Genomic DNA, 25,229 nt, shown 5'->3' with positions numbered 1-25,229 from the left:
GGGAAGGGAGCCGGAAGTGACTCGTGGGAAGCGGAAGTGAGGCGCTCGGAGCCGCACGTGGGTTCTGCGGAGGGGTCGCCGAACCTTGCCGGAGTTGGGAACTTAGCCGGCTTCGCGCCCGCGGTCAGCTTCCAGCCATGGGCCGGTCTGGGAAGTTGCCCTCCGGGTCCTCCACCAAGCTGAAGCGCTGGAAGAAGGGCCACAGCAGCGATTCCAACCCAGAAGGCCGGCGGCACCGGCAGGCCGCGCGCAGTCGCTTCTTCAGCCGGCCCTCAGGTGAGAGCGGGGGAGGGGCTGCGCCGGCGGACTTCTGAGCCTCGGGCCCCGCGGGTGTCCGCCAATTCCGGGCATAGAACTCCGGGAGTCCCGGGTTTTTTTTTTTTTTTTTTCCAGTCTGCGTATTGCTGCGCTCTTATTTATTTACAAAGGAATTTTATATATCAAGTTAATATATATTTACAATATTTAATAAATTTAAAATATTAAAAAGCTCTTCCGAGAAGGGAGTCGGCGTCTGTGACACAGGAAGGGGATAAATAAGCTCCGGGGTTCTCATATGAGAATCCCTTTCAGAGGCCCCCGCATTCGCAATTAGTTTTTATTTTTAATATAGCAAATATCTAATAAACAGAACCGTGTAAACAAACCTCTTCGGGCGGATCCCAAGTAATGTTAATAGTATGAAGCGACCCCGAGGGCGCAGGTTTGTGAAGCGCGGCTCCAGAGGGGTCCGAGAGTGTCGCGGCCCGCGGCCCGGGGCCCGATGCGCGCGGGGGATGGTTTGGCAAAGTGAGCTTCCTGTCCTCGGGGGATCGAAAGCGGACCGCGAAACCCGGGGGGGGGGGGGGGAAGAAGAAGAGTAGGAAAGGGGAGCAGCTTTAAGCGGGAGTCGCGTTCCCGCGCGTCGCCTTTAAGAAGCGCCTTTTAGGTGACTGGGGGCGGGGGGGCGGGGGCGTCTCTTGAGGCTGGTGTGCAAGTAGCTTCAGTAAGGGATTACGGGGCGAGTGAGTGGGCAGTCTCAGCTTTGGAAACAGACAAAGCAGGAATGCTTGGCCAAGAGAGAAGTAGGATTTGGTGCAGAACGTGTGCGTGAGGGGGACTGCAGGAGTAGTGTGGCGGTGCTGACCTTTGGGTCATGTCAAAATGAGGATTTTGCCGCTGTTCCTCGGAGAAAGCGTGGGCATTTAGGAGCAATCGGTGTAAGCGAAGCGAAGCATAGGGATGAAGCAGCGTGTTCGAGGGACTAACGGGGAAATCGGGCAGGAAAGCTTTAAAGCGGCTCGCTGTATGGCGTCAAAGCTGTGCTTTAGAAGGGATAATCTGGTTGTGGGATCGAAGAGGGAAATTGAGACAGGGAAACCTGTGAAGTGACAGCAAAGTAGTTCATTTAAATTAACAAGGGGCTCCAAGAAGAGAGTGGGGAAGGAAAAGGGACAGAAAATGTGGACATAGAATTGACAAGAATTCTGGGAAGTGCTTAAGGTCAGGGTTCTGAAGTAAGAGTGTTTTGTGTGTGTGTGGGGGGTGTCATTGCTAGTCTGGTGAAGTCTAATTTTTTTTAATGAATAAAAAATGAAGAGTTACAAAGGGAACTGGTAATGTTAAAATATAGTTCTCACATTACTTTTTTAAGAAATACACAAATTCATGGCCTCGGTTGGAGAGAGGAGTCAGAAATACTGTGAAGATATGAAGAAATAGTTGTACCAGTCATTCATTTAACTAGGATTGAATGCTAGGCTTTCCTGGATAAACAAGAACAGAGTAGTCTCTGTTCTTAAAAATTTTACTTTCTGGGACATAGATTGATAAGTAAATAAGGGATATACAAAGTAATTTCAAGGGGAAGGAGGATACTAACAACCGGAGGGACTGTAATAGAAGAGGCAGCCTTGAAGGAAGCTGGGCATTCTAAGAGGTGGAGGTGAAGAAGTAATAAGTCCAAACAAAGGGGAAAGACTGTGAAATAGAGTGGAAAAGGTGTGGAATGAAGAAAGTGCTGGGGATGGGGGGGAAAAAAACAAGACAGTTCTGGCCCCTCAGGGGCTTACACTCTAATAGAGAAAATATTATGTGTAGGTTAAGGAGAGGTGTTTTGATCAACGCAGTCACAGGAATGGTCAATGAAGCCATAGAGTGATTCTTTGAAGTATCCTTTCTGTGAATGATAGTGTTGGTTTTATTGCTGTTCCTAGAGTGGAATCTAGTAATGACAGGGCAAGAGGGCAATGTACACAAGAGATGTAGAGGTAGACTAGCTAAGACTTGGTGAGTGATTGGCTATAGGTGGCCAGGGAGGGGGAAAATTCAAGAATAATCCTTAGGTTTGGAACCTGGGTGATTTAAAGCAGGGCTTCTTAAACTTTTTCCACTCAAAAAATGGAAAGTGACCCCTTTTCACCCAAAAATTTTTTACAGGGTCCCAGGTACATAGTTCTATAAAATATATATGAAAATCAACCTGGCACTAAATTGTAATTTCACAATCTTCATATTCAGTTGCATGATCCCATATGAGGTTGCAACCTATAGCTTATTTTTTTTTTTAATTTATTTATTTTTTTATTTAATAGCCTTTTATTTACAGGATATATACATGGGTAACTTTACAGCATTAACAATTGCCAAACCTCTTGTTCCAATTTTTCACCTCTTATCCCCCCACCCCCTCCCCTAAATGGCAGGATGACCAGTAGATGTTAAATATATTAAAATATAACTTAGATACATAATAAGTATACATGACCAAAACATTATTTTGCTGTACAAAAAGAATCAGACTCTGAATTATTGTACAATTAGCTTGTGAAGGAAATCAAAAATGCAGGTGTGCATAAATATAGGGATTGGGAATTCAATGTAATGGTTTTTAGTCATCTCCCAGAGTTCTTTTTCTGGGCATAGCTAGTTCAGTTCATTACTGCTCCATTAGAAATGATTTTTGATCTCGTTGCTGAGGATGGCCTGATCCATCAGAACTGGTCATCATCTAGTATTGTTGTTGAAGTATATAATGATCTCCTGGTCCTGCTCATTTCACTCCGCATCAGTTCATGTAAGTCTCTCCAGGCCTTTCTGAAATCATCCTGTTGGTCATTTCTTACAGAACAGTAATATTCCATAATTTTCATATACCACAATTTATTCAGCCATTCTCCAACTGATGGACATCCATTCAGTTTCCAGTTTCTAGCCACTACAAAAAGGGCTGCCACAAACATTCGTGCACATACAGGTCCCTTTCCCTTCTTTATAATCTCTTTGGGATATAATCCCAGTAGTAACACTGCTAGATCAAAGGGTATGCACAGTTTGATAACTTTTTGAGCATAGTTCCAAACTACTCTCCAAAATGGCAACCTATAGCTTAAGAAGCTTTGGCTTAAAGGATAGAAATTGTAGCAGCTGGTTTGGAGAGAAGGTGAAGCTTTCAATTTTAGATATGTTGACTATGTGGGATTGGATTACTAAAGGAGAGAGTATGAAAAGAAATGAGCACTTGCCTGTCTTTAGAATATCTGGGAATAGGAGCATTCCGATATCAGGAAGGACAGTTTAGTAGAGTAAAATACTTCTGAGAACTTAAAGAAGATGAAGATTGGAGCATTGATAAATGACTTAGTGCTGGTGATAGAAGTGAGATTGCAGGGGAGGGAGAAGGAAATAGGGCCAGTGGAACCATACTTGGGAGAGAGTTTAGTAAAGAGGAAAACTCAGGGACTTGGCGGGGTTTAGGATGAGGAGGTGGTGGAGGTGACATGGTTAAGAGGAAAAGTTTTATTTTTAGGATAAGAGACCCGAGTGTCTCTTTATAGCTAGAGAAGTATATGTCTATGAGGATTAACCCTGTGCCTCTTTTTTTCAGAAAAAAGTGATCTAACTGTCGATGCCCTCAAATTGCATAATGAGCTGCAAGCTGGGCCTCTCCCTTTGGGAGAAAAGGCTCAACCCCTCATGGAGGATCAAGCGGGCCCAACACGCTCTGAGAAATCTTCAGCCACCTTTCTAAGCGGCCTTTCTGATTGTACCAATGTCACCTTCAGCAAAGTGCAACGCTTCTGGGAGTCCAACTCGGCTGCTCACAAAGAGGTATGGTCTGTGGGCTCTCTTAGGATTTTGGTTGAGGGTGGTGTGGGGATCTAGCTTGTTTGATTTCTAAAACTCAACCTTAGTATCAACTAATTTAGTTAGGCTTTGGTTACAAATGAATTTGTCTAGTACTAATGCACTGTTAGTAGAGTTGTGAACTGATCCGACCATTCTGGAGAGTCATTTGGAACTTACACCCAAAGAACAATCAAACTGTGTGTACTCTTTGACCCAGCAATACCTCGGCTAGGTCGTATCCCAAAGAAATCATAAAAAATGGAAAAGGACCTTTAAGTGCAAAAATATTTATAGCATCTTTTTGCATGGTGACATGGAAATTGAGGGGATGCCCATCAATTTAGGAATGGCTGACAAAGCTATGGTATATGAATGTAATGGAATACCATTGTGCTGTAAGAAATGATGAACAAATAGATTTCAGAAAATCCTGGAAAGACTTATATAGATTAATGTAAAATGTAATGAGCAGAACCAGGAAAATATACACAGTATCAGCAACATTGTGTGCTCTTCCACTATTAGTGACTTGCTTGTTCTCAGTAACTCAGTGATCCAAGACAAGTACAAAGGACTGAGGAAAGAAAATGTTATCCACATTCAGATAAAGAACTGATGGACTCTGAATGCAGATGAAAATCTATTTTTTCCTACTTTATTGTTTTTTGTGTCCTTTTCTTTTTGATCTGCTTCTCCTTTTACAACTGTGACAATATGGAATTTTTTTACATGATAGCACACATTGAACCAATATAATATTGTGTATCATTTTTAGGAGAGGAGAAGGAAGGAAGGGAGAAAAATTTGGAACTCAAAATCTTGTAAAATTGAATGTTACAGTTTTCACTCTTTTTGTTGTTTGCTTGCATTTTATTTTGCTTCTCTTTTTTTCTTGTGCAATAATTGTATAAACGTATACATATATTGGATTTAATATATTTCTACCATGTTTAACATATATTGGACTACTTGCTATCTAGGGGAGAGCATGGGGTAAGGGAGGGAATTGGAACACAGGGTTTTACAAGGGTTAATGTTGAAGAATTGTCCATGCATATGTTTTTAAAAATAAAAAACTTTAATTAAAAAAAAAAAGGAAAAGAAGAAGAATGTTACAAATTGTCTTGATATGTAATTGGGGGGAAAAATAAAATGCTATTAGGGGAAAAAAATTAATTTGTCCAAGAGAGAAGAGAGAGGTGTGTTTTGGTGGGATGATGGTATCTAATTCATAAATCTCTTTTCCTTCTAGATCTGCGCAGTCCTGGCTGCTGTCACAGAAGTGATCCGTTCCCAGGGAGGGAAGGAAACTGAAACAGAATACTTTGCTGCCCTGGTGAGTTGGGGGTATGCAATAAAAGCCCTGTCTATAGTTTTAACCCTACCTGAGTCTCAAACACTCTTTAACAGAGTGGGTCTGAAAAATATAGCATAACATAGACCTATATAAAACAAATAGAAAATATTTTATAATATAAAAAACAAAGAAGGGTAATGTTGTCCAGTGGATCTGATAGTATTTGCCAGGTTATTTAAAAACAAACATGTATTGTCATATTTTCCTTGGGTGCCCCTGGGTTCTGGAGGTCTCACAAAATAAGAATTACTAAATACTATCCCTGGGCACATGTTGGCCTTCTCCACTGTTTGACTCCATAGCTGTACATATGCCAAAATAACTTTCATCTGGTGAGCCAGGCTTCTGTTCACTTAATTCTTTATCTGTTCCTCAGATGACCACAATGGAAGCCGTGGAGTCTGCAGAATCTTTAGCTGCTGTGGTTTATTTGCTGAATCTGGTTTTGAAGCGGTAAGTACAAGCTCCTGATTGCTAGAGACTGAAGGCGGAGATGGAATGAGGAAGACTTTTCACATCACAGTGTTAAATTCTGTGTGGAGCCCAGGGGTGAGATGAGCTCTTGGTTAAGGAATATTAGGTATTGGTAGCTTGGGTGAAGATTGGGTTCTCCAAAATGAGGCTCCTTTGGCATGGGGGGAGGGATAGCAAAGAATAAGTTTTGATACCACAAAGAATTCTCCAATTAAGTAAAGAATTGGGCCTGGAGGTGATAATCAAAGTTATGTGGTATTAGACAGTAAAGCAGAAATAGCTCTCTGAAACGGAACAGATGCCTCAGGCCTCCAGCTAAATATATACACAAGATTAGTGGTTTGATAAGCATATAGGAAATGGCAGAATGAAAATGAGAAATAATAATTGCGTGGAAATTGCAGTTGGGTGGGGTGATTACTATTCACCTGCAGCTATCTAATAGACAAATAGAAAATAAATATTTAAAAAATGAATTCAAATTGAATATAATTATCTTGGAGGGCAAATGGATTTTTTTTTAATATCTGCAGACCGAAAGAATTGGGAACAAATGTATTTGACAACATTAAATTTTTGTAAAACAAAAAAAATCTTAACAATAAAAAAAATTTTATTTTATTTTATATTTATCAGGAAAAATATTTAATAAATATGACATTTAAAACTTGACACAAAATTTAAAGAAGTGGAAATGGTATTGTAATAATTATCGCTCCACTTTGATTAAATGGCCAAAAGATATGAATAGACAGTTTTTAAAAGCAAACAAATTTTGTTAATAGCTCAAAAAAAAAAATCCTCATGTTCATTAATAATCAAAGAAGATAGAAACCTAAACAACTCTTGAATTACTACCTTAGCAAAAATCATTGAAAATAATAAAGCTCAATGTTAGTGGCATTGTGGAAAAAATAGATCCAATTATTTATTGCTAGGGGAATTGAAAGCGCACAGAGTCTTTGAGAAGAACCCAGTAAAAGTTACAAAAATCATCCTATCCCAGACCATTTGACTTAATAAATCCTGGGGAATATATACATTGAAAGTTATCAAAAAGCCTAAAAAAAGAAAGCTTTATCAACAGTGTTCCTAGGAGCATCGTATGTAATTATAAAAGCTCAGAGACAGTTAAATGGCTAATAGGAGAACAGTTAATTGTGGTTCATGAATGTAATGAACTGCTATAAGGCAATTAAGTGCCACAAATAGGAATACAAAAAAAAGAAGGAAAGGGGCAAAGTGAGGAGGGAAACCCCTAAAATATAGTCCATATTCATTCTACGTGTATAAGAAAAAAAGTTAACAAAAATGGGCAAGCTAGGATTCAATGGATATTTAAGGGAGTGACTGCAAATTTGTACTTTTTTCATTGAAATCAACTTATTTAAATGTAGGTAGTTGTTAATAAAATTTAGTTTATTATATTGATGCTAAATATATTGGGTTTTTTTTTGTTTGTTTGTTTAAATTTAATAGCCTTTTATTTACAGGTTATATGTATGGGTAACTTTACATCATTAACAATTGCCAAACCTCTTGTTCCAATTTTTCACCTCTTATCCCCCACCCTCTCCCCCAAATGGCAGGATGACCAGTAGATGTTAAATATATTAAAATATAAATTAGATACACAATAAGTATACATGACAAACCTTATTTTGCTGTACAAAAAGAATCAGACTCTGAAATATTGTACAATTAGATGCTAAATATATTGTTATAAGGAATACCAAGAGAAAAGACCTTGGTGTCCCAAAGAGTCCAGTTAATGTTTGTTCACTAGTCTGTGCTCCCTCCTCCCTAGGGTTCCCAGCCCTGTGCTCATTAGGAAGTTCTCGGACACCTCCAAAGCCTTCATGGACGTTTTGTCAGCTCAGGCCAGCTCCGGTTCCACAGCGGCGCTCCGATGGGTGATTTTTCCAGCTTCTGTTCATGCTCTGCAGGGGATTTTGCCTTTGAGAAGAGAGCAGAGGGAGGCTATGTGATATAGAAGTGGAGGTGGCATGTGGAGCCTAGAAAGGGGATGGAACTCTTAATTTCTCTGGGATTGAGAGCTTTGAGATTCTTTTTCTTCTCCAAGTCTCTCAAGGCTTGGAGCTGGACTTTCTGTGGGGAGTGGGGAGTTCTGGATGACTTCAAGTGAGTGATGCTCATGTTGCTGTTTCTATAAGGTCCTTTCCTGCCTGGCTACTCTACTGCGAAAGCAAGACCTGACAGCCTGGAGCTACCCGGTCACCCTGCAGGTTTATCATGGGCTGCTGAGCTTTGTGGTTCACGCGAAACCCAAGGTGAGCTTCCGGCCTGGGAGGAGGGCCTAGGGAAATTCTCTCATTGCTCTTCCGCTTTCAGAAGTGTGGGATTGGGGTTGAGCCTGGCTGGTTGGGAGCCAGTGACTCTGGTTGGGGCTGGTAGGGCACTCCCCCTGCAGCTTGAGAGCCTCTTGGGGTCATGTTTAATTGAGCTGGGTTTTTTCCCTTTTTTTTTTAAACTAAGATTGGGAGGCAGTTTAATATTTTATGATGTGAACTAAAATCCATGGGAAACTGGTCCCATTGCATTCCTCAGGCAGTCTCCAGGGATGCACAAAGGACTAATCCCACTTGAAAGCTGGGAGGTATGAAAATTGAAACTTGTTCAGAGGGGATGTCATAGATGTTTGTAGGGTGCACCCAGATCCCTCTTTTCCAAGTTTGTGAGTGATGGTTTTGACTCCCCCTATGGATTGTCACTCCTTGAAGGTGGGACCCCGTGTTCCATGGCCCTCCCCTAAAGAAGCACTGAGATCCTTATTGGCCAATGCCTTTTTGGGGGGGCCAACTGAGCACTAACCTGGCTCCCCCCACCCCGGGTCTATTTTACAGGTCCGGAAGGCAGCGCAGCATGGGGTGTGCTCTGTCCTCAAGGGCAGTGAGTTCCTCTTTGCAGATAAGCCTCCTTCACATCACCCGGCTGCCCCCTCCACTGCCAAATTCTGCATCCAGGAGATTGAGAAGTCCGGAGGTAAGGCAGCCTGATCTGGAGAAGCCCGTGTGACGTGGGGGGTTCCAGGGCAGTGCTGAGCCCTGGCCCCTCACCCAAGCCTGAGCCCCTGCAGGGAGCACAGGGGCTTACAATTCTGATTCTCCTCTAGGCTCCAAGGAGGCCACCACAACCCTGCATGTGCTCACGCTGCTGGCTGAGCTGCTGCCCTGTTTCCCAGCAGGCATGGTGAAGAGCTGCAGTGAGACTTTGCTGAGGGTCATGACTCTCAGCCACGTGGTGAGCCGGAGGGGCTGGGGCAGGGCTAGTTAGCGTGGCAGAAGGGCCCAGTGCCCGTGGGATTTTGGAAATTGTGCTAGAGCAGGGAATTCTGAGGAAGTTGCAGACAGAAGAGATGATGGTGGGACAGGATGGCTTCGTTCAAGTGTTTGAATTGTGCAAAGAATTTAGGTTTCTTTTTGGCCCCAGAGAGAGGGGCTCAGAGGAAAGGAGGCAAGTAGCAGGGAGCAAATTTAGGGTTAATATAACAGAAGTCTTTCAGAAAAGGAATGAGTAGCCATTTTGAAGGTGGTCAAGCAAAGACTCTTTGGCAGTCTCTGGGGAATGCAGATGGGGAGGGTTCTGGTTTGGCATCTCAAAGGTCTGAAAGGACCGCTTTGGTCCATCTGAGATTTGGGGATTCTGCTTCATAGTCAAAAGTTAAGGAAACACTTATGCTCATGGTGCTGTACAAACTCAATAACTGAAATTTCCTCTTACTTCTGACTATAGAATTTAAGCAGATTTCTCTCCTCTCTTAATTTGAGACTTAAGATTATTGAAAAAGTCAGACTTGTGGTGTTAAAATGACATTGATGTCCCTGAAACCCAGTTGTGTGATTTTTATGACTTTCTGTATCTCTGAAGAAAACATCTCTGAGGGCACAAAGCACTGGTCTTGTCGTCATGCCCTAATTGTGTGTTCTTAGGGTAAGGGCCAACTTGTTGGGGTGAGGTTCTAGGTCAGTGCTAGGGCTCTGCCCTGTCCACCCCTCAGTTTTGTATCGCTTGTTTCCCAGTAGTCCCTGACTATTGGAGACTGAGCCCTGTCTCTTCCCCAGTTGGTGACTGCCTGTGCCATGCAAGCTTTTCATGGTCTCTTCCATTCCAAGCCCAGTCCTGGCACCCTTTCAGCGGAACTCAATGCCCAGATCATCACGGTGAGCCTTGGGGAGGTGGCTTTGGTCTTGGATTATAAGTGGGCTGGGTGAGGAGGGGGATAGGGAGTGCTGTCACTTTGAAGGGATTGTGCAGAGGAAGAGGAAGGAACAGCTTGCTCGGGGACAGGGAATGGACTGCCGGCCCTGGAGGGTGAACGGCATACTTGACTTGCCCCAACATTCTGGCAAAGGCTGGCAGACAAGGCAGCAGATTCTCCTAAGGGAACAGACATGCTTGGGAGTCCTGACGAAATGAGAAAATGCAGATGATCCTTCTTAGGTTGGAATCTGCAGTCATTGTCTCACGGAATGAATAATGGCATATTAAATAGGAGGTAGCACAAATCTCATTCAGCAACAGGCAGTAGCTGGATGAATGCAGAAGAACTTGCCAGGTTGTGGAGATAGTGAATTCTAATCATTCCAGGAGTTAGAGACAGAGTTCCCTCAGGATATCGGGTCACATCATGTTTATTTAAAAAATTATTAAAATAGAGTTCTTTCTTGCAAATATAAAAGTTGAAGTTAAACTTTTAAATGAAAAACCTTTAAAATGGATAACAAAAATAGACAAATTCAATCTATCAGTGACATTCAGGTCTGCTTGGTTTCTCGAGACTAAAATTTGTGCAACCTAATTGTGAAAACCTCTGTGACCCAAGGCCTGTTAGGACTAGCCCAGGCCTAGAAGTCCTGGTCTAGAATAGATCCAGATTGCCTTCAGCTGACCCTTGGACCTGCTTCATACCCACATTTCAGAATGGCAGCCAGAGTGAAGCTCTGGGGGAGGGGGATAGTTTCTTGTAATTCTTCACCTGCTGGTATTGAATTTGGGCTCCTAGACTTGCCCCCCTGGTTTTATTTACCCTCTTGCTCTCTCCAGGCCCTGTATGACTACATTCCCAGTGAAAATGACTTACAGCCCCTGCTCGCCTGGCTTACGGTCATGGAGAAGGCCCATGTTAACCTGGTCAGGTAGGCCCAGGGCTCCTATCCCAGAATGCTTCCTCTGGGGGGCAGCAGAGACAGAGGAACTAAAGTGGGTGCTTTTTCCTAAGATGGAAACTAAGTCTTATTCATCAATTGGAGGGGAAGAGGCAGATGGCCAAATTTCAGCTACCTTGCCCTCTACCTTTTGAGGAAATGGAGAGTTGGCTTAAGAAGGGGCAGTGGGAATAGTTCTGCCTCTGCATGGGCCACCCCAGAAGCTTGGATCCTTTGACAGTAACTATCTTTGGACATTTCAGCTTCCTCATCTTTGTGAAAGAGTGGGATTGTCCAAGGTCCCTTCCAGGTATAAAGTTCTGGAAATGTAGAATTTTTCTAAAAATGTATTCAATAGGAGGAGAAAAGGGGATTAAATTAGACTAGGAAACTTCTTGAGTTTTCTTCCTCTTGTCTGATTCTTTTTTGCTTGCTAAGAAACTGCTGGCCTCAGCCTCATAACCCTTGGGGGCCCAGAGATGTTGAAACATTGTTTTTTCAGGTTGCATCGGGACCTTGGTATGGGGCATTTACCTCGATTTTTTGGGGCTGCAATGAACTGTCTCCTTTCACCTCATGCACAAGTGGCTGTAGCCGCTACCCAGAGCCTCAAGGTATTCTTACTTGGCTGCTTTTGAGCAGGGAGGGGGTCTCTGGTACCTGTGCCCTGGAGGCTGGGCTCTGGTTGGAACTACCCCATTGGTGTAGGTCACACCTGTAATGTGGCTGATGGGTGCTGTCTTTTGCCACTCACCCAGGACTCATGCTTGACTTTTCTGCTTAAGCTGGGCCTCCTGGAAACACCTGGATGGGCGCTTTGCCTCCCAAGGAGGGTGGGCACGTTGTGGGGACGAGGAGAGCATTGGTCACAGATGTCTCCTGACTTCCCTTCTTCTAGCTGCTTCTTACCGAGTGCATTGCTCCCCACGTGGCTGACATAGGCCCAGTGACACCTTCTGCCTCCGGGCCCCCACTTTACATTGCCAAGATGTTCAGGTGAGCACAGGTAGAATGGCATCATCTGAGGATGCTGGAGATTTTATAGAGCAACTTTCTTCAATTTGTGTCTTAACTGTAACCCTATGGAAGTACTCTAGGAGTGTTTTGGGGATCAGGGAAGGTGTTTACAGCCCATTGAGCTATGGATCTCACCCTTTGCCATATTGCCCTCCCTTTGGCCAGCATTAGCGATAATGTACATCTGATGGTGCATTCATCCACGCCAGCCATTCTCCCTCTCCCCCTTACTGCTCTGGCCAGAATTCGCAGGAGAGAGAGAGGGATACTTGGTTTCTTTTCAATTATTTCAATCGGAGCCTTGGAATCTCTTCTTCCAATGGTCCATTCCAAGTTGGCTTGCCAGAGATTCAGTTACATTAAATTTTTTCCTTACCTTTTTCCTGTATGCCTTCGTCCTTGATCTGTCAGGGGTCTGATCTAAGCCTAGGTTCTCTTGGAAACCTGCCACACTTGCTAAGTCAGTCAAGCAGGAAAGCCACTGATTTCAAGACCTTCTGTAAACAGGTTTTGGAAATCAGAATGTAGCAACTTACTTTTCTGAATACTGAACTTGATGTTAAATAAAGTGGGCATTTCCATATTCAGAGCAGAGCAGATAACGAGGACTGCGTGTGAGGTTGTGGGCCAGGATGGAGGCTGCGGGTTCCCTCTCAGAGAGTGTCTCCTGTTCAGGTCCATTTCTTGGGCACTGGGACCCCATGCTGACCAGCAGCGCCTGTGGTCCCTGCCGATCACTCGCCTGACACTTTGGGTCTTGCTTACTCGTTGGCAGGATTGTGGAAGAAGGGCTGACGTACAAGTTTCATGCTGTGTGGGACTTGGTGTTGCAGCTCTTGCGTGGCTTCTTTGAGACCTGCGGGAAACAGGCTCACATCATAATGAGGAAAGTAAGTTGGCTGGATACCAGCTGGGCGGCGGGCTGTCTGGGCAGGGAGGCTCGGATCACCTGGGTATGATGGGTATGATGAGGACAAAAAGGGAGAAGAGATATAAAGGAAGTTGTCTTGGCTTTGCCATGTGTCAGCAAAAACAGAGAGCCTAAGGAAGTCCCCTGGTAATGGAGATTCCCTATCTAGCTTGGCTGGGGACCTTGACTGTCATCGGGCTACTGGATTTGGATCAGGGTTTAGGGAAACTGCAGAAAAATCATGTGAAAGTGATAGGAACCTGGCCCCTGCAGGCTGCTTCCACGGGCAACTTCCCTGGGGAGTTGGGCCTCGTTCCAGGCCATTCCAGTTCCTGGGGCAGCGAGGCACGGCGGTGACCCCTTGGCTGCTGGAGCAGGCTTCTCTGGGGAGCAGCTCTCTTCCTGGGTTTCCCCTCTCTCTGCAGTGCCTTCAGTCCCTCTGCGACTTGCGCCTGTCCCCGCACTTTCCTCACACACTGGCTCTGGACCAGGCCGTAGGGGCAGCAGTGACCAGCATGGGCCCCGAGCTGGTGCTTCAGGCTGTGCCTTTGGAGATCGATGGCTTTGAGTAAGTACAGGATGGGAGGGTGACTTTCAGCAGGTGCCCCTAGCCAGGGAAGATGCTTGTCTCAGCCTAAGGTGCCCCACTGTCCTTTCCCTCTGCGTCCAGGACTCTAGAGAGGCGATACCTCGCCTGGACACTGGCCGTGACAGTCTCACCTGGAGACCTGGGGAGCTGTTGCATTTCCTGCCGGCTGCCTGGCAGTCTTGGTTTCATGTGGTGGGGATGGTGTCTTTCTCTCCCCAGAGAGAACTTGGATTTCCCTCGGAGCTGGCTGCTGCCCGTCATTCGTGATCACGTCCACGATACACGGCTGGCTTTCTTCACAAGCTACTTCTTGCCCTTAGCGACTACACTGAAGAATAGAGGTAGTGGGCTTCTCTCTGAAGGGCAGGTTTGGTTCTCTGAGGTGCTTGGGGATGGCCCCGCCTGGAAGCGTTAGCCGGGATCACCCAGTCTCTGTGTTTTCTGCTGCAGCTACAGAACTGGCCCAGGAGGGGAGGACCATGGAGTCCAAAATCTATGAGACTCTTCAGTGGCAGGTGAGTGCATTTGGTCCTCCTGGCTGGGGCTGTGGGCTACAAAGAGAGGGGACTTCCCAGAGAAACACTGTTTCCTCCCTGCCCTCCCCAGATATGGACCCTGTTGCCTGGATTCTGCACCAGACCCACTGATGTGGCTGCCGCCTTCAAGGGGATCGCCCGGACTCTGGGCACAGCCATCAGCGAGCGTCCAGATCTGCGGCTCACTGTGTGCCAGGCGCTGCGCACTCTGATCACCAAGGGCTGTGAGGGAGGTACGGTTTCTGCCAGATCCAAGGCCAGTGGCTCAGGCTGACCTGTCCCTCCTCTTTGCCTTCTCTCCAGAAGACCTGTCTTTCCAGGTCATGCTTTCTGCCCTTCTCCAAAGACTGGAGGCTTGTCCTTCTGTAAGGGAGAAGTGAAGGGCGGCCTAGGGGTCTGCCACAAGGGACTGGCCGGTACCCATCCGTTTATTTAGTGAGTAATCGGCCAAGGACCAGTAGCAGAGAAGTGTAGCTCCCAATCCCTGCTTTTCAGGAGCACTTGGAGCTCCTGGCCTTCCAGCCTGCTTTGGGTAGTTAGCTCTGCTTGTGAAGGGGAGGGCCCTGGGCGACTTGGAGGGATCTCCGGGCTCTGATGCAACAGGCGTCTGGGGTTAATGAAGCTCCTTCTGTTCCTTTTTGGTGCTTGGTGGCGGTCTTGGGAGCAGAAGCGGACCGTGCTGAAGTGAGACGCTTTGCCAAGAACTTTCTGCCCATCCTCTTCAACGTGTATGGACAGCCCCTCACGGATGGGGAAGGCACCGCTCCCCGCCGAGCGGTGCTGGACACCATTAAAACTTACCTCAGCGTCACAGAGCCGGAGGTGAGCCTGGGCTGATGGATCTTGGAGGCCTGGATAGGCTGCAGGAAAGAGCGGGGGGGAGGCCTGGCCTGGGGGTGGGGATGGTTCACGAGTCTGGAGTGGGGGCCCTGCTGGGGCTTGGGACTCCATGTGCCCAGAGGAGGCTGGCAGCGTTGCTGGGCTGGGCTCGGCTCTGAGTGGTTTTCTGCTTCCAAAGCTTTGGGATGGAGGTTGCAGGTAGATCATCTTCGGGTTTGGGGCTAGGCTGGTGACTGAGAGATGGGGCGTGGGGACCTGGCTTCTTGGTGTTTCATTTCTTCTTGGATCTGCAGCTAGTGAATGGATTCCTGGATAAAGCCAGCGAGAAAGTGCTTGATCCCGCCAGCTCGGATTTCACCAGGTAAATGGGCTGGAAGACATTTTCTCTCCTGGTCTGGGGTGGTGGGCGTGTACCTTCTTCCTCAGGGTCTCTGGGAAATGGAAGCCAGAGGAAGCTCATTTTAATGGAGCCATCCCACAGTCATCCTGTTGAAGTTTGAAGCAACAAGTTCCCTTCCATTTGGCGGGAAACTGGAGGGTGTCAGTGCTACCAAGTGGCCACATGCCCCCCTCTGCCACCGCCTCAGCTAGCCCCAGATTAAACGCTGGACACTGACTGTATTTTTTCCTGCCTGAACAGACACTCCATCTTGGACTTGATTGTGGCTATGGCACCTCATGCTGATGAAGCCTCCATCGGCAAGCTGTACCGTACTATCTGCCCCTATTTAGAGGTGAGCTCCTCAGTGTCAGGTTTTGTGGAAGATGGCAGGGCCAGGAGGGATCAGGTACATGAAGGAGGAGCCTCTGGACCAAGTTTGAGTCTTGAAGTTGAGTGGTTTCCATGGAAAAGAAGGGAACACCAAAATTAAATTGTTTTGGAGACAACAGAAGACTGACCTTTTTGTTAACTTCTAATTACTATGTTTTGACACAGTAAATATTTGCAACACTTAGATTCTCCTAAAAAATGCATTTCTTGAAAACTGCCAAGTATTATGATTGCCTCTGATGTCACTGTGTCACTTGACAGTTATTGATCCTTAGCAGAGAGGAAAAATTTGAATGGTACAATCCCAGTGTCCACGTCAGACCCACATTTTCCTGTCCGGTGTTACTTTTTTCCATAGTGTTGCAGTCATCACCTATTTGGGGGGCTCTGCTTGCTTGCTTCTGCATCACTCCCTACTGTTCTTCCACTGTATGTCTGAATTTGTCATGTCTGACATTCTTTGTGACCTTTATTGCATATTCATTTACTGGGGCTCAGCAACTGAGGAACATCTGAATAAACTGGTAACTGTTCCTTGTTCCTGAGCTGCCTTCCCATTCCCCAGAGTAAAGAGCACACAATGCAGAAAAAGGCCTACAGGGTCCTCGAGGAGGTGTGTGCCAGCCCGGAGGGTCCTGGAGAACGCTTCGTTCAGAGCCACCTGGGACACCTGAAGAAAACCCTCCTGGACTCCCTGCGGAGCACTGCTTCCCCTGCCAAGCGGGTGAGGAACCTGTGGGCGATGGGGGTGGGGAGGGCGGAGGGCCATTCCTGATATTGAAGCAGTGGGAACCAGGGGCAAAGCCGGACACCCCCTGAAGTGCCTCCCTCTCCCCCAGCCCCGTCTGAAGTGCCTGATCCACATCATCAAGAAGCTGACGGCCGAGCACGAGGACTTCATCACTGCTCTGGTTCCTGAGGTGGGGCTGGGACCAGTGGGGGAGGGTATCCAAGTGCGCAGCGCAGGGGGCTAACCGGGGGTCTGCTGCAGGTCATTCTGTGCACCAAGGAGGTGTCGGTGGGAGCCCGCAAGAATGCCTTTGTGCTGCTGGCGGAGATGGGACGCGCGTTCCTCCGGTTTGACTCCAATCAGGAAGGTGAGGAGGCCCTGCTCGGATCGTAGGGGTCAGGCTGCTTGGTTTGGCTGGGAGTGGCTCTTTAAATCGGCTTCCTTTGTCCTTGGGAGTCATTTTGGAAACCCGCCCAAGCTCTTTGCTGTTGTGGAGGATGGAGGGCGGGGGTGCCCCCTTCTCTGGTCCCGCAGAGTCCGGGGGACCAGAACCAGTGGCCACTTCTTGGCCAGAGCCCTCCTCACGGCTCTGCCTCTGTGGGAGACCTGGGCGGGGAGGTGCAGAGCCCATGGCCCGCGATCCCACTCTGGCTTCTGTCGTTGCAGCTGCTTTGCAGAGGTACATGCTTCTGATCTATCCAGGCCTGGCGGGCTCCGTCACCATGATCAGCTGCAGCGTCCTGGCCCTCACTCACCTCCTCTTCGAGTTTAAAGGTGAGAGCTGCTCTTTCTGGGGAGAAACAGGGAGGGGGAGAGGGGGACGAGAGCAGCTTCTCTCTCCTCTGCTTCGTTCAGCATGAGCTTAACTCTGCCGTTAAGTCTCCTCGAGGCTTCCGGCCACAGGAATGAGTGAGGTGGGGGCTGGGGTCACGGGGGGAGGGATCACTGACAGGGAGCCCGGGGCCTTTCCTGCAGGTCTGATGGGAACGGACACCATAGAAGAGTTACTGAAAAACGTGTGCCTGCTCCTGGCCTCCCGCACCCGGGACGTGGTCAAGTCTGCCCTGGGCTTCCTCAAGGTGGTGCTGCTGGTCATGGACATGACCCATCTGGCGAGGTACCTGCAGCCCATGGTAAGTGCTGGCCTGCGGAACGCTCCTGGCGCTGGAGTCTGGTTCCCAGGCAGCCCCCCTTCCTTGGGCACCTTCTACCCCCGGAGGGAAGAGCCTTGTGGATGGCAGTGGGCGGCTGGGGGGGAGAGGAGGGAGATATGAAGTGACCTGGCCAGGCCCCAGGCCTTGCTCCATGTTCTCCCTCCCTGTGGCTCAGGGCTCTTTCTATACGGTCGTCATCCGCCCGGTTGTGGGTGTGCCGCTGTCCACAAAGGCTGTAGACAGCCCTGGGCGTGAGCATGGCAGGATCAGGCTGGGTGGGATACAGAGCAGAAACTGCAGGTGCTGAGGGCTGGAGCAACCAGGGCAGACTTCCCAGAGGAGGCGGGCCTAGCGCTGGGCTGGGGAGAATGGATAGAGAACTGGGTGGGCGCCCACTGGGCAGTGGGTCATCCTCTGCAGTCCCTGCTAACGTACGCGGCCCTCTGTGTAACCTCACGTTCCTGCCCCTACAGATGGGAGCGATCGGGAGCCTCACGGATGACATGCGCCGCCATTTCCGGATGAAGCTCAGGAGCCTGTTTACCAAGTTTATCCGCAAGTTTGGGTCAGTGAGGAGGGAGGGGTCGGAAGAGGGGCTTCCAGGGAAGTAGGAGCAGTGTGGAAGGCTCTTATGGCTTTGGGGAGGGGGCTGCACTTCACCGGTTACAGGGGACCTTGACTGGCACGCCTTCCTTTGCCCCCTTAGTTTTGAGCTGGTGAAGGGCCTGCTGCCCGAGGACTACCACAAAGTCCTGGTGAACATCCGCAAAGCGGAGGCGCGCTCCAAGAAGCATCGGGCCTTGCAGCAAGCTTCTGTGGAAGAGGAAGAGGAGCCTGCGGTCAGAGGAGACAGGTACGGTCGTGCCCGGCCTCCCTGTGGGACCTCCCGCCCTAGGCCGGACAGGGGGCTCACCCTTCCTTCCTCTTTGTCTAGCATTGAGGAGATTCTGGACGAGGAGGAGGAGGACGAGGAGGAGGAGGACGAGAAGCCGGCCCGGGGCAGGGATCAGAAGCGGCTGGCATGCGAGAGGAGCAGGGCCTGGCTGAAGGAGGGCGGTGGCGACGAGCCCCTCAACTTCCTGGATCCCAAAGTGTCCCAGCGTGTCCTAGGTAAGAAGAGGGCCCAGCTGCTGGGGGGCGTGGGGCCTGCCAGTCTGCACCGTCTGCCCTCCTCATGCCTGCCCCCCTGTGCAAACTCTCTCCCAAGCCACGCAGCCTGCTGTGCGCTCCAAGAGGAAGAAGGACCACGACTTCAAACTCAGCGCAGATGGGCGCCTGATCATCCTGGAGGACCAGGAGCAGCCAGAGGAGGACGCTGCTAAAGGTGTGTGCAAACTCCATGGCGAAGCCCCCTGCATGGGCTGCATGGGGTGCGGACTGCATGGGGGCGCGGGCTGCATGGGGTCTGGCCTCCCCAGAGACAAGTCCCTGCTCACTCTCATCTTGGAGGGGGAAGGAGAGGGAGGGAGGCGCGGGGGGTCCCCCACCCTGGGCACTGAAACTCTGATTGCTCTTTGGGACCAGGTGAAGAGGAGGAGGTGACTGACTTCAAGCAAGAAGTTCGCAATCTGAGCGTGAGTGTCCCTTCCGCCGCCATGGGGTCTCTTGAATTTTCTGCCTGAGCTCAGACAAGCGGTCTGGTCTGAAGCCTACCCCCGGGCACAGTGAGAAGTAATCTGCAGTAAGGTCATCTGACACCGACCACAACCTTCTTCAGCCCCAGACATCGGGGGTGGGGAGGGGGCACTCTTAGCATTTTGTCACTTTGCCAGTTCCACAAAGGCCACTCTGCCAGGGGGTATCAGCTGTGCCGGATCCTGTGTGAGTGGGTGCCTGCTGCAGAAAACAATTGGCTTATTTCTGGGTTCCAGCTCAAAGGCTGGGAGCCCTGCTCTGGAAGAAAAGCCCACCCCTGGTGCTCCCCCCTCTGCCAGCTTACCCCCTCCCCCCCCCTTCTCCATCTTTCTTGGGGCTTAAGTGGTTCCTCGAACATTGTCTCCCCAGTGCCTGTGTCCCTCGGGGCAGATCCTGTGCTTCTCGCAGGGACACAGAGGAAAGGCTTGTGGCATGGCAGACCCAGTGCCCATTGCTTGGTGCCTCTTCTGCTTATCTTCCTCTCTGTTCACAGAAAAAAGCCCGGAAACTGAAGCTTTGTCAAGACCATGATGATGATGAGCCAGAGCCCCCACCCCAGTACAAAGGTGAGCACGTCCTGGACCGGTTGTGCAGGGTGGATACTTGATTTCCCGCCTTTGCTGGGCTAGTGAGACAAGGGGGGGGTAGGATACAAGGGTGGGGGGGAATGGGGGCTTATCACACGGAAGTTCCTGTTCCCCAGCCCCTCATTCTAGCTCAGGCTGCTCCTGGCATTCTCAGACCACCGGCTGGAAGAGCTGGGCCTTGTCTGGCTGGGTCCTGAGATTGGCACGGGCTCCTAGGGGTGGAAGCTGCCATCTGTGGCACAAAGCTTTGGGCATCTGGGCCGGCTCTTTCCATCCTTGTGCCCAGAGGAGGTGGCCCGGTGTAAGGTCACCCAGAGGAGCTCACAGCCCATTCTGTTTCACTCCCCGTGTCTTGGCTGCCGTTGCTGAAGGGTTTGAAGCACGATTGCTCATAATTGTTCAGGGATGCTTTATTCCCATCATAGTGTAGCAGGAAACAGGGCTTGGAAACAGCCGTTAGAAAGTAATTACTGATTTAGGACAACCGGGCTCAGGACCTGTGCTGCCACACATCCCACATGAGTCACCCAGGTTCTTGGGGCCTTGGTTTCCCCATTTGTAAAATGAGCCGGTGGGCCTGGCACCCTCTGGGATCCCTCATTATGGCTTGGGAATTCTGGAATCCCCGCGGCTTCTTCCAGACACTGGAATGAGACCTGACCCTTGCTAAAGGGACTGCAGATTAGGCTGAGGTGCAAAGCGGCCAGTCTTGAGTTTTAGAAAGTGGATGAGCTGCCAAACCTTGGGTAGGACCTTAGGTGAATCATTGGGAGAAACTGAGGCCCCAAGGGGAGAAGGCAGCTAACCCTACTCATAGTGAGAGTCAGGGCGGGGCCTCCCACTGGGGCCCTCTGGCTGTATACCAGACACTACCCTGAGGCTTCTCCAATAGTCTCTGTGGTTGCTCTTCACAACACCCTGGGAGGCAGGTGCCCTTTACAGCAGCCAGTGAAGGGACTCACCCAGGGGCCAAATTGGTCCTTGGCCCCTCCAGCCCCAGCCCTGTCAACAGGGTGGCTAGAATTGGAGGACGGTTGGGAGGAGCAGGCAGCCCTTAGGTGCCTGGGGTGGCAAACGCCACCAGCAAGGCTGCAGCCTGGCCCTCGAGGGCTCCTCCATGGGCCATGATGGTCACACTTAGTTCTTAGAGACGGGGGTTGCCAAGCTCTGCAGGCGCCTTCCTTGGGCTCCTTTCTGGGAGAGGCGGCCATTCTGACCGGCGCTCTGAGACATCTCTTCTCTCTCTAGCCGGAGGGTCTGGAATCCACCGCCCGCTGTCCAAGAAGCCAGGGGCCGATTACAAGGCCAAGGTAGGAGCCGCGAGTGCCAGGGCAAGGCCCCTGGTGCCGGATTCGAGGCCAGGGAGGTTGGGGAAGGGGCAGGGAGACCCCACTCGTTCCTTTTCATCTTCATGTGCCATTGCTTGTTCAGGGAAGGGGAGGGGGGGGTCTGGAGGCCAGGGGCTCCTGCGTCCTAAAAGAAGCAGAGGAGACAATCTCTGTGTGTGGCTAAGAGCTGGAAACCCCAGGCTCCTCCTGCTGTGCCTTCTAAGGCCTAGAGGTGGGCAGGAGGGGAGGGCAAGGTTGGAAAGGGGAGTGGTGGGTGACTGGCCCCCAGTTTCTCTTTGTCTCCGGCTGAGCAGAAAGGAAGAGGTGACGTGAAAAGGAAAGGTCGCCCTGATCCCTATGCCTACATCCCCCTCAACAAAGCCAAGCTCAACCACAGGTATGGCAGCCAGAGCGGGGGAATGGCAGGGGCTGGGAGGGAGCGGGGCTAGAGCCCTGCCGGGAGTCTAGGCCCTTGCCTGTGAAGACACCGACAATAGGAGGAAAAGATGGGAAGCAAACGGATAATTTCAGCAGTGAGTGAACAAATTGTTGGTGGGTCTTTGGCTTTGCAGGAAAAAAGCAAAGATGGCAGGACAGTTTAAAGGACTGGTGAAAGCCGCCCGGCGCGGGGCCCAGGCTGGGCACAAGAACCGAAGGAAGAAGCCGCGGGTCTGAAGTCCCAGAGTCCCCGGAGGTTGCTGTCCCCAGCCTGGCTTCCAGCTTCTGTCTCTGTGGGGAGCCTACGACTCTGAAAGTGCCCGGGAACCAGGAAAATGGTTTGAAAGTGACCTGATGGGACTGGAGGCAGGTGCCAGAGACTTAGCCTGAGGAAGGCTGGGACCTGGTCGGGGCCCGCTGGGACTGTGCTCTCTGAACCAAATTCATCCAAGACGACTGCATGTTGTTTGGGCCAGAAAGCCTATCCATAGGACTCGGGTGGTCTAAGCCGCCTGGATTCTGGGGGACACACCATTTTCCTGATTAGACTGCCGCTCTTCAAAGGCCTCGGGTGGGGCGGTGTGTGTTTGTGTGGACCTCTGCTTTGCTGGTCACTCACTGACCAGAAGGCTGTACTACTCTGCACTGATGTGCATTAAACTTGGACTTCCTGAACACTCTGGACAAGAATTGTTTTATTTTTTTTTAATCACAAACTTTTTTGTTACTATTTATTTTGACCCAGCAAATACAGCCCAAGTGCTTTCATTCTTGAAGGACAGTTAAACAGAGTCATCCAAAAGAGGGACTGCAAGAGGAAGGAAGAAAAATTCCATTTAAGATAAGACACATGGAACATCTAGGACTTCAGCCACCTAGACAAAGACAAGTCTTAAATACAGCTACAAAGTATTCTGACAACAAGAAAAGCAGATAACTGGAGAGAAAGTCAGACTTGTACATACTGTACCAGTCATTCCAGTGTGATTCTTTGTAGAATTAGATAAAGTAATTCTAAAATTCATTTGGAAGATTAAAAAGTCAAGAAGTACAGAGTAGAGAGGAGGGGGCTTGGCCTTACCCAGTCTGATACTCTGCTGTGACACGGAACTGCCTGGCGCTGGACAAAATAGAGAAAAATGGGTTGGTGTAGTAGAGGAGCAAGTCATAGGACAAGCCATAACATCCTTAATAGGGTCATTAGATCAGTGAACTGCATGATAGCGGATAACATTTGTGTTGTGCTTCATATGCACCAGGCACTGTGCAAAGCACTTGCTTCTTACAAGCACCCTAGGAGGTAGGTGCTACTTTTATTCCCATTTTACAGGGGACAAAACTGAGGCAAGCAGGTTGGGTGACTTGTCCAGGGTCACAGATAATAAGTGTCTGAGGCCAAATTTGAATTCAGATCTTTCTGACTCTAGGTCCAAGTGCTTTCCCCACAATATCATGCAGAGAAAGGCCCTCTATTCACCAGGACCATCTGGGAAAACCAGAACTATGGAGTCTGGGGGAAACTCAGCTTGCCACAATGAATGGATAAATGGTCTGATAAATTAATGGATAAATGGTCTGAATTTTGAAAAAAAAATTAAAAACAACCCTACACTTAAGAAAATTAAAAAACAGGGCATGTCTTTCACAGTTTTGGGTTAAAGAAAGACATGACATGAACCCATCAGATCATATGGCACAAAGTGGGTTGTTGTGTGGAATTGTGTGCAATGTTTAAACTTTTACATGAAAATCAGTGCAATTAAAAGCAGAAAAATAGATGTGAATTGGAGGAAAATCTTAGCATTAACTATCTGATAAACGTGATTTCCATCTTCTGCGTAGAGGAGGCATGTGAATCTTTCAGCCATTCCCCAATAGACAAAGGGTCAAAAATATGGAAGAATCAATAATCAGCCCCCAAAATACTTGAAAAGCCTAAAAGCAGTGTTCAATAAAACAAGCCAAATAAGAAAGAAAAGCTGCTTGGAGGGATGCTGGGAAGGTAGGCATAGTTATTCATTGCTGGTGAATTGTTTCAACCTTTCTGGAAGATAATTTGGAATTTTGGAATAAAGTTATAAAATGGTTAATAGCTTTTGAGCAAAAGTTCCACAGGTGGGACAGCTAGATGGTGCAGTGGTTAGAGTGCTGGCCCTGAAGTCAGGAGGACCTGAGCTCAAATCCAGCCTCATACACGTAACACTCCCTACCTGTGTAACTTGGGCAAGTCACTTAACCCCAACTGCCTCCGCAAAAAACAAAAAAGTTCCACACGTAATATCACATGGAAGTAGTGACAGTGGTAAAATGTAGGTACAAAAATGTTCATAATTTCTTCAGGAAGATTTTTGATAGTGTCCCCTGCCCCCTTTTAAGAATCATCTTTTATAGAAAAGAATTCTTGTGACAAAGAAAAAAACAAAATTTAACAAATACATATTTTTAAACTTTGATGTTCTTTGCAATGCTTTATGTCTGTGCACTCCCATGTCTGCAAAGCAGGGGAGAAGATGTCTTGATATCACTTCTTTGGATCCCAATTTTTTCTTTATAAAAGTTTACTGCATTTGTTTCCAGTTTTTGTGATTATTTCCATTTACATTGTTGTGATCTTGATTCTATTATTTTCCTGGCTCTACTTCACTTTCCATTAATTCACATAAGTCATCTGTGCTTCTCTATATTTGTCGTGTTTGTCATTTCTTATAGCACAATATTATTCTATTCATGGACCATAATTTGTTTAGCCATCCTACAGTTGATAGGCATCTACTTTGTTTCCAGTTTTTTATTAAACTCCCTTTCCCCCCATACACAAACTAATATAAATAATTTAGTGGTTTTGCTACATTTCACCAATAATTCTTCAGAGTGCCTGTCTTTTCACAACCTCTGTAATACTGATTATTCCCATCTTTTATCATTTTTGCCAGTTCACTGGTTATGAGGTGAAACTTTCAAGTTTCATATTTGCTCATTGATTTATTATTAGTGATTTAAGCATTCTTTCACATGTTTATTAATAATTTATAATTCTTTCAAAACTGCTCATATCCTTTGACCACCTGTCTTTTGGGAGTGACTTTTGATATATATTTTTTTGTTATCCATATATTTTGGATATAAAATCCTCATCAAAGTTAACACAAGAACAATTATTTTTTTCCCTTTTGACCCTAAATGCATCAATTCTATTTATGCAGCTTTTTATGATGACAGAATTGGAAACGAAGCAGTGCCCGTGGATTGGGAATGACTAAACAAATTGTAGTATGTGAATGTAATGAAATATCACTGTGCTGTAGGAAATGATGTCTGTGGAATATAGAGAAGCATGGTAAGATTTAGATAAACTAATACAGAGTGAATGAAGTGAATGGAACTAACAAAAAAAACCCAAGTATATACAGCTACAACAATGTAAATGAAACAAAATTGAACGTTGCAAAATTAAAAATAACTGGTTATAAAAAAGAGATATAAGAAGACATCCCTGTCCCTTTGCAGAGGTAAAAGTTCTACAAGTGTTGTTCATAGCAGATATTTTTGGTCTTTTCTGATGTATTGATTTTTTTTTTTTTTTTTTTTTT

General features: G+C 47.9%; 1 protein-coding gene across 2 annotated transcripts; it reads left to right on the top strand.

The window, feature by feature from the left end:
• RRP12 (ribosomal RNA processing 12 homolog) lies at positions 1-25,229 on the top strand. Of its 2 annotated transcripts, none has more exons than XM_003755231.4 (34): positions 1-276; positions 3,866-4,089; positions 5,360-5,443; positions 5,841-5,917; positions 7,746-7,851; positions 8,113-8,229; positions 8,803-8,941; positions 9,072-9,199; positions 10,021-10,119; positions 11,003-11,094; positions 11,606-11,717; positions 12,002-12,099; positions 12,896-13,010; positions 13,456-13,598; positions 13,839-13,960; positions 14,070-14,134; positions 14,226-14,388; positions 14,823-14,977; positions 15,289-15,356; positions 15,636-15,729; positions 16,333-16,491; positions 16,607-16,687; positions 16,759-16,864; positions 17,164-17,271; positions 17,473-17,630; positions 18,125-18,216; positions 18,358-18,504; positions 18,586-18,761; positions 18,859-18,975; positions 19,176-19,225; positions 19,780-19,852; positions 21,122-21,183; positions 21,516-21,598; positions 21,774-25,229. In XM_003755231.4, exons 1-34 carry the CDS (start codon positions 138-140, stop codon positions 21,874-21,876), a joined length of 3,855 nt encoding a protein of 1,284 aa, XP_003755279.2. In that variant the 5' UTR covers positions 1-137; the 3' UTR covers positions 21,877-25,229. The 2 variants fall into 2 exon arrangements, with proteins under 2 accessions (XP_003755279.2, XP_031812052.1); XM_031956192.1 differs by lacking the exon at positions 1-276 and adding an exon at positions 583-703.

Source organism: Sarcophilus harrisii, chromosome 2 (assembly GCF_902635505.1).
Source record: "Sarcophilus harrisii chromosome 2, mSarHar1.11, whole genome shotgun sequence".
Lineage (NCBI taxonomy): Eukaryota > Metazoa > Chordata > Mammalia > Dasyuromorphia > Dasyuridae > Sarcophilus > Sarcophilus harrisii.
Note: the sequence above shows the minus strand (reverse complement) of the source record. Positions and strands in the feature narration are given on the sequence as shown.

What these genes read in the sequence shown, in the direction of transcription:
- RRP12 (XM_003755231.4), top strand. Translation starts at nt 138, where the DNA reads ATGGGCCGGTCTGGGAAGTTGCCCTCCGGGTCCTCCACCAAGCTGAAG. An exon ending in CACCAAGGGCTGTGAGGGAG is followed by an intron (nt 14,389 to 14,822) that starts GTACGGTTTCTG and finishes TCTTGGGAGCAG; the next exon opens with AAGCGGACCGTGCTGAAGTG. An exon ending in CTGCTTCCCCTGCCAAGCGG is followed by an intron (nt 16,492 to 16,606) that starts GTGAGGAACCTG and finishes CCTCTCCCCCAG; the next exon opens with CCCCGTCTGAAGTGCCTGAT.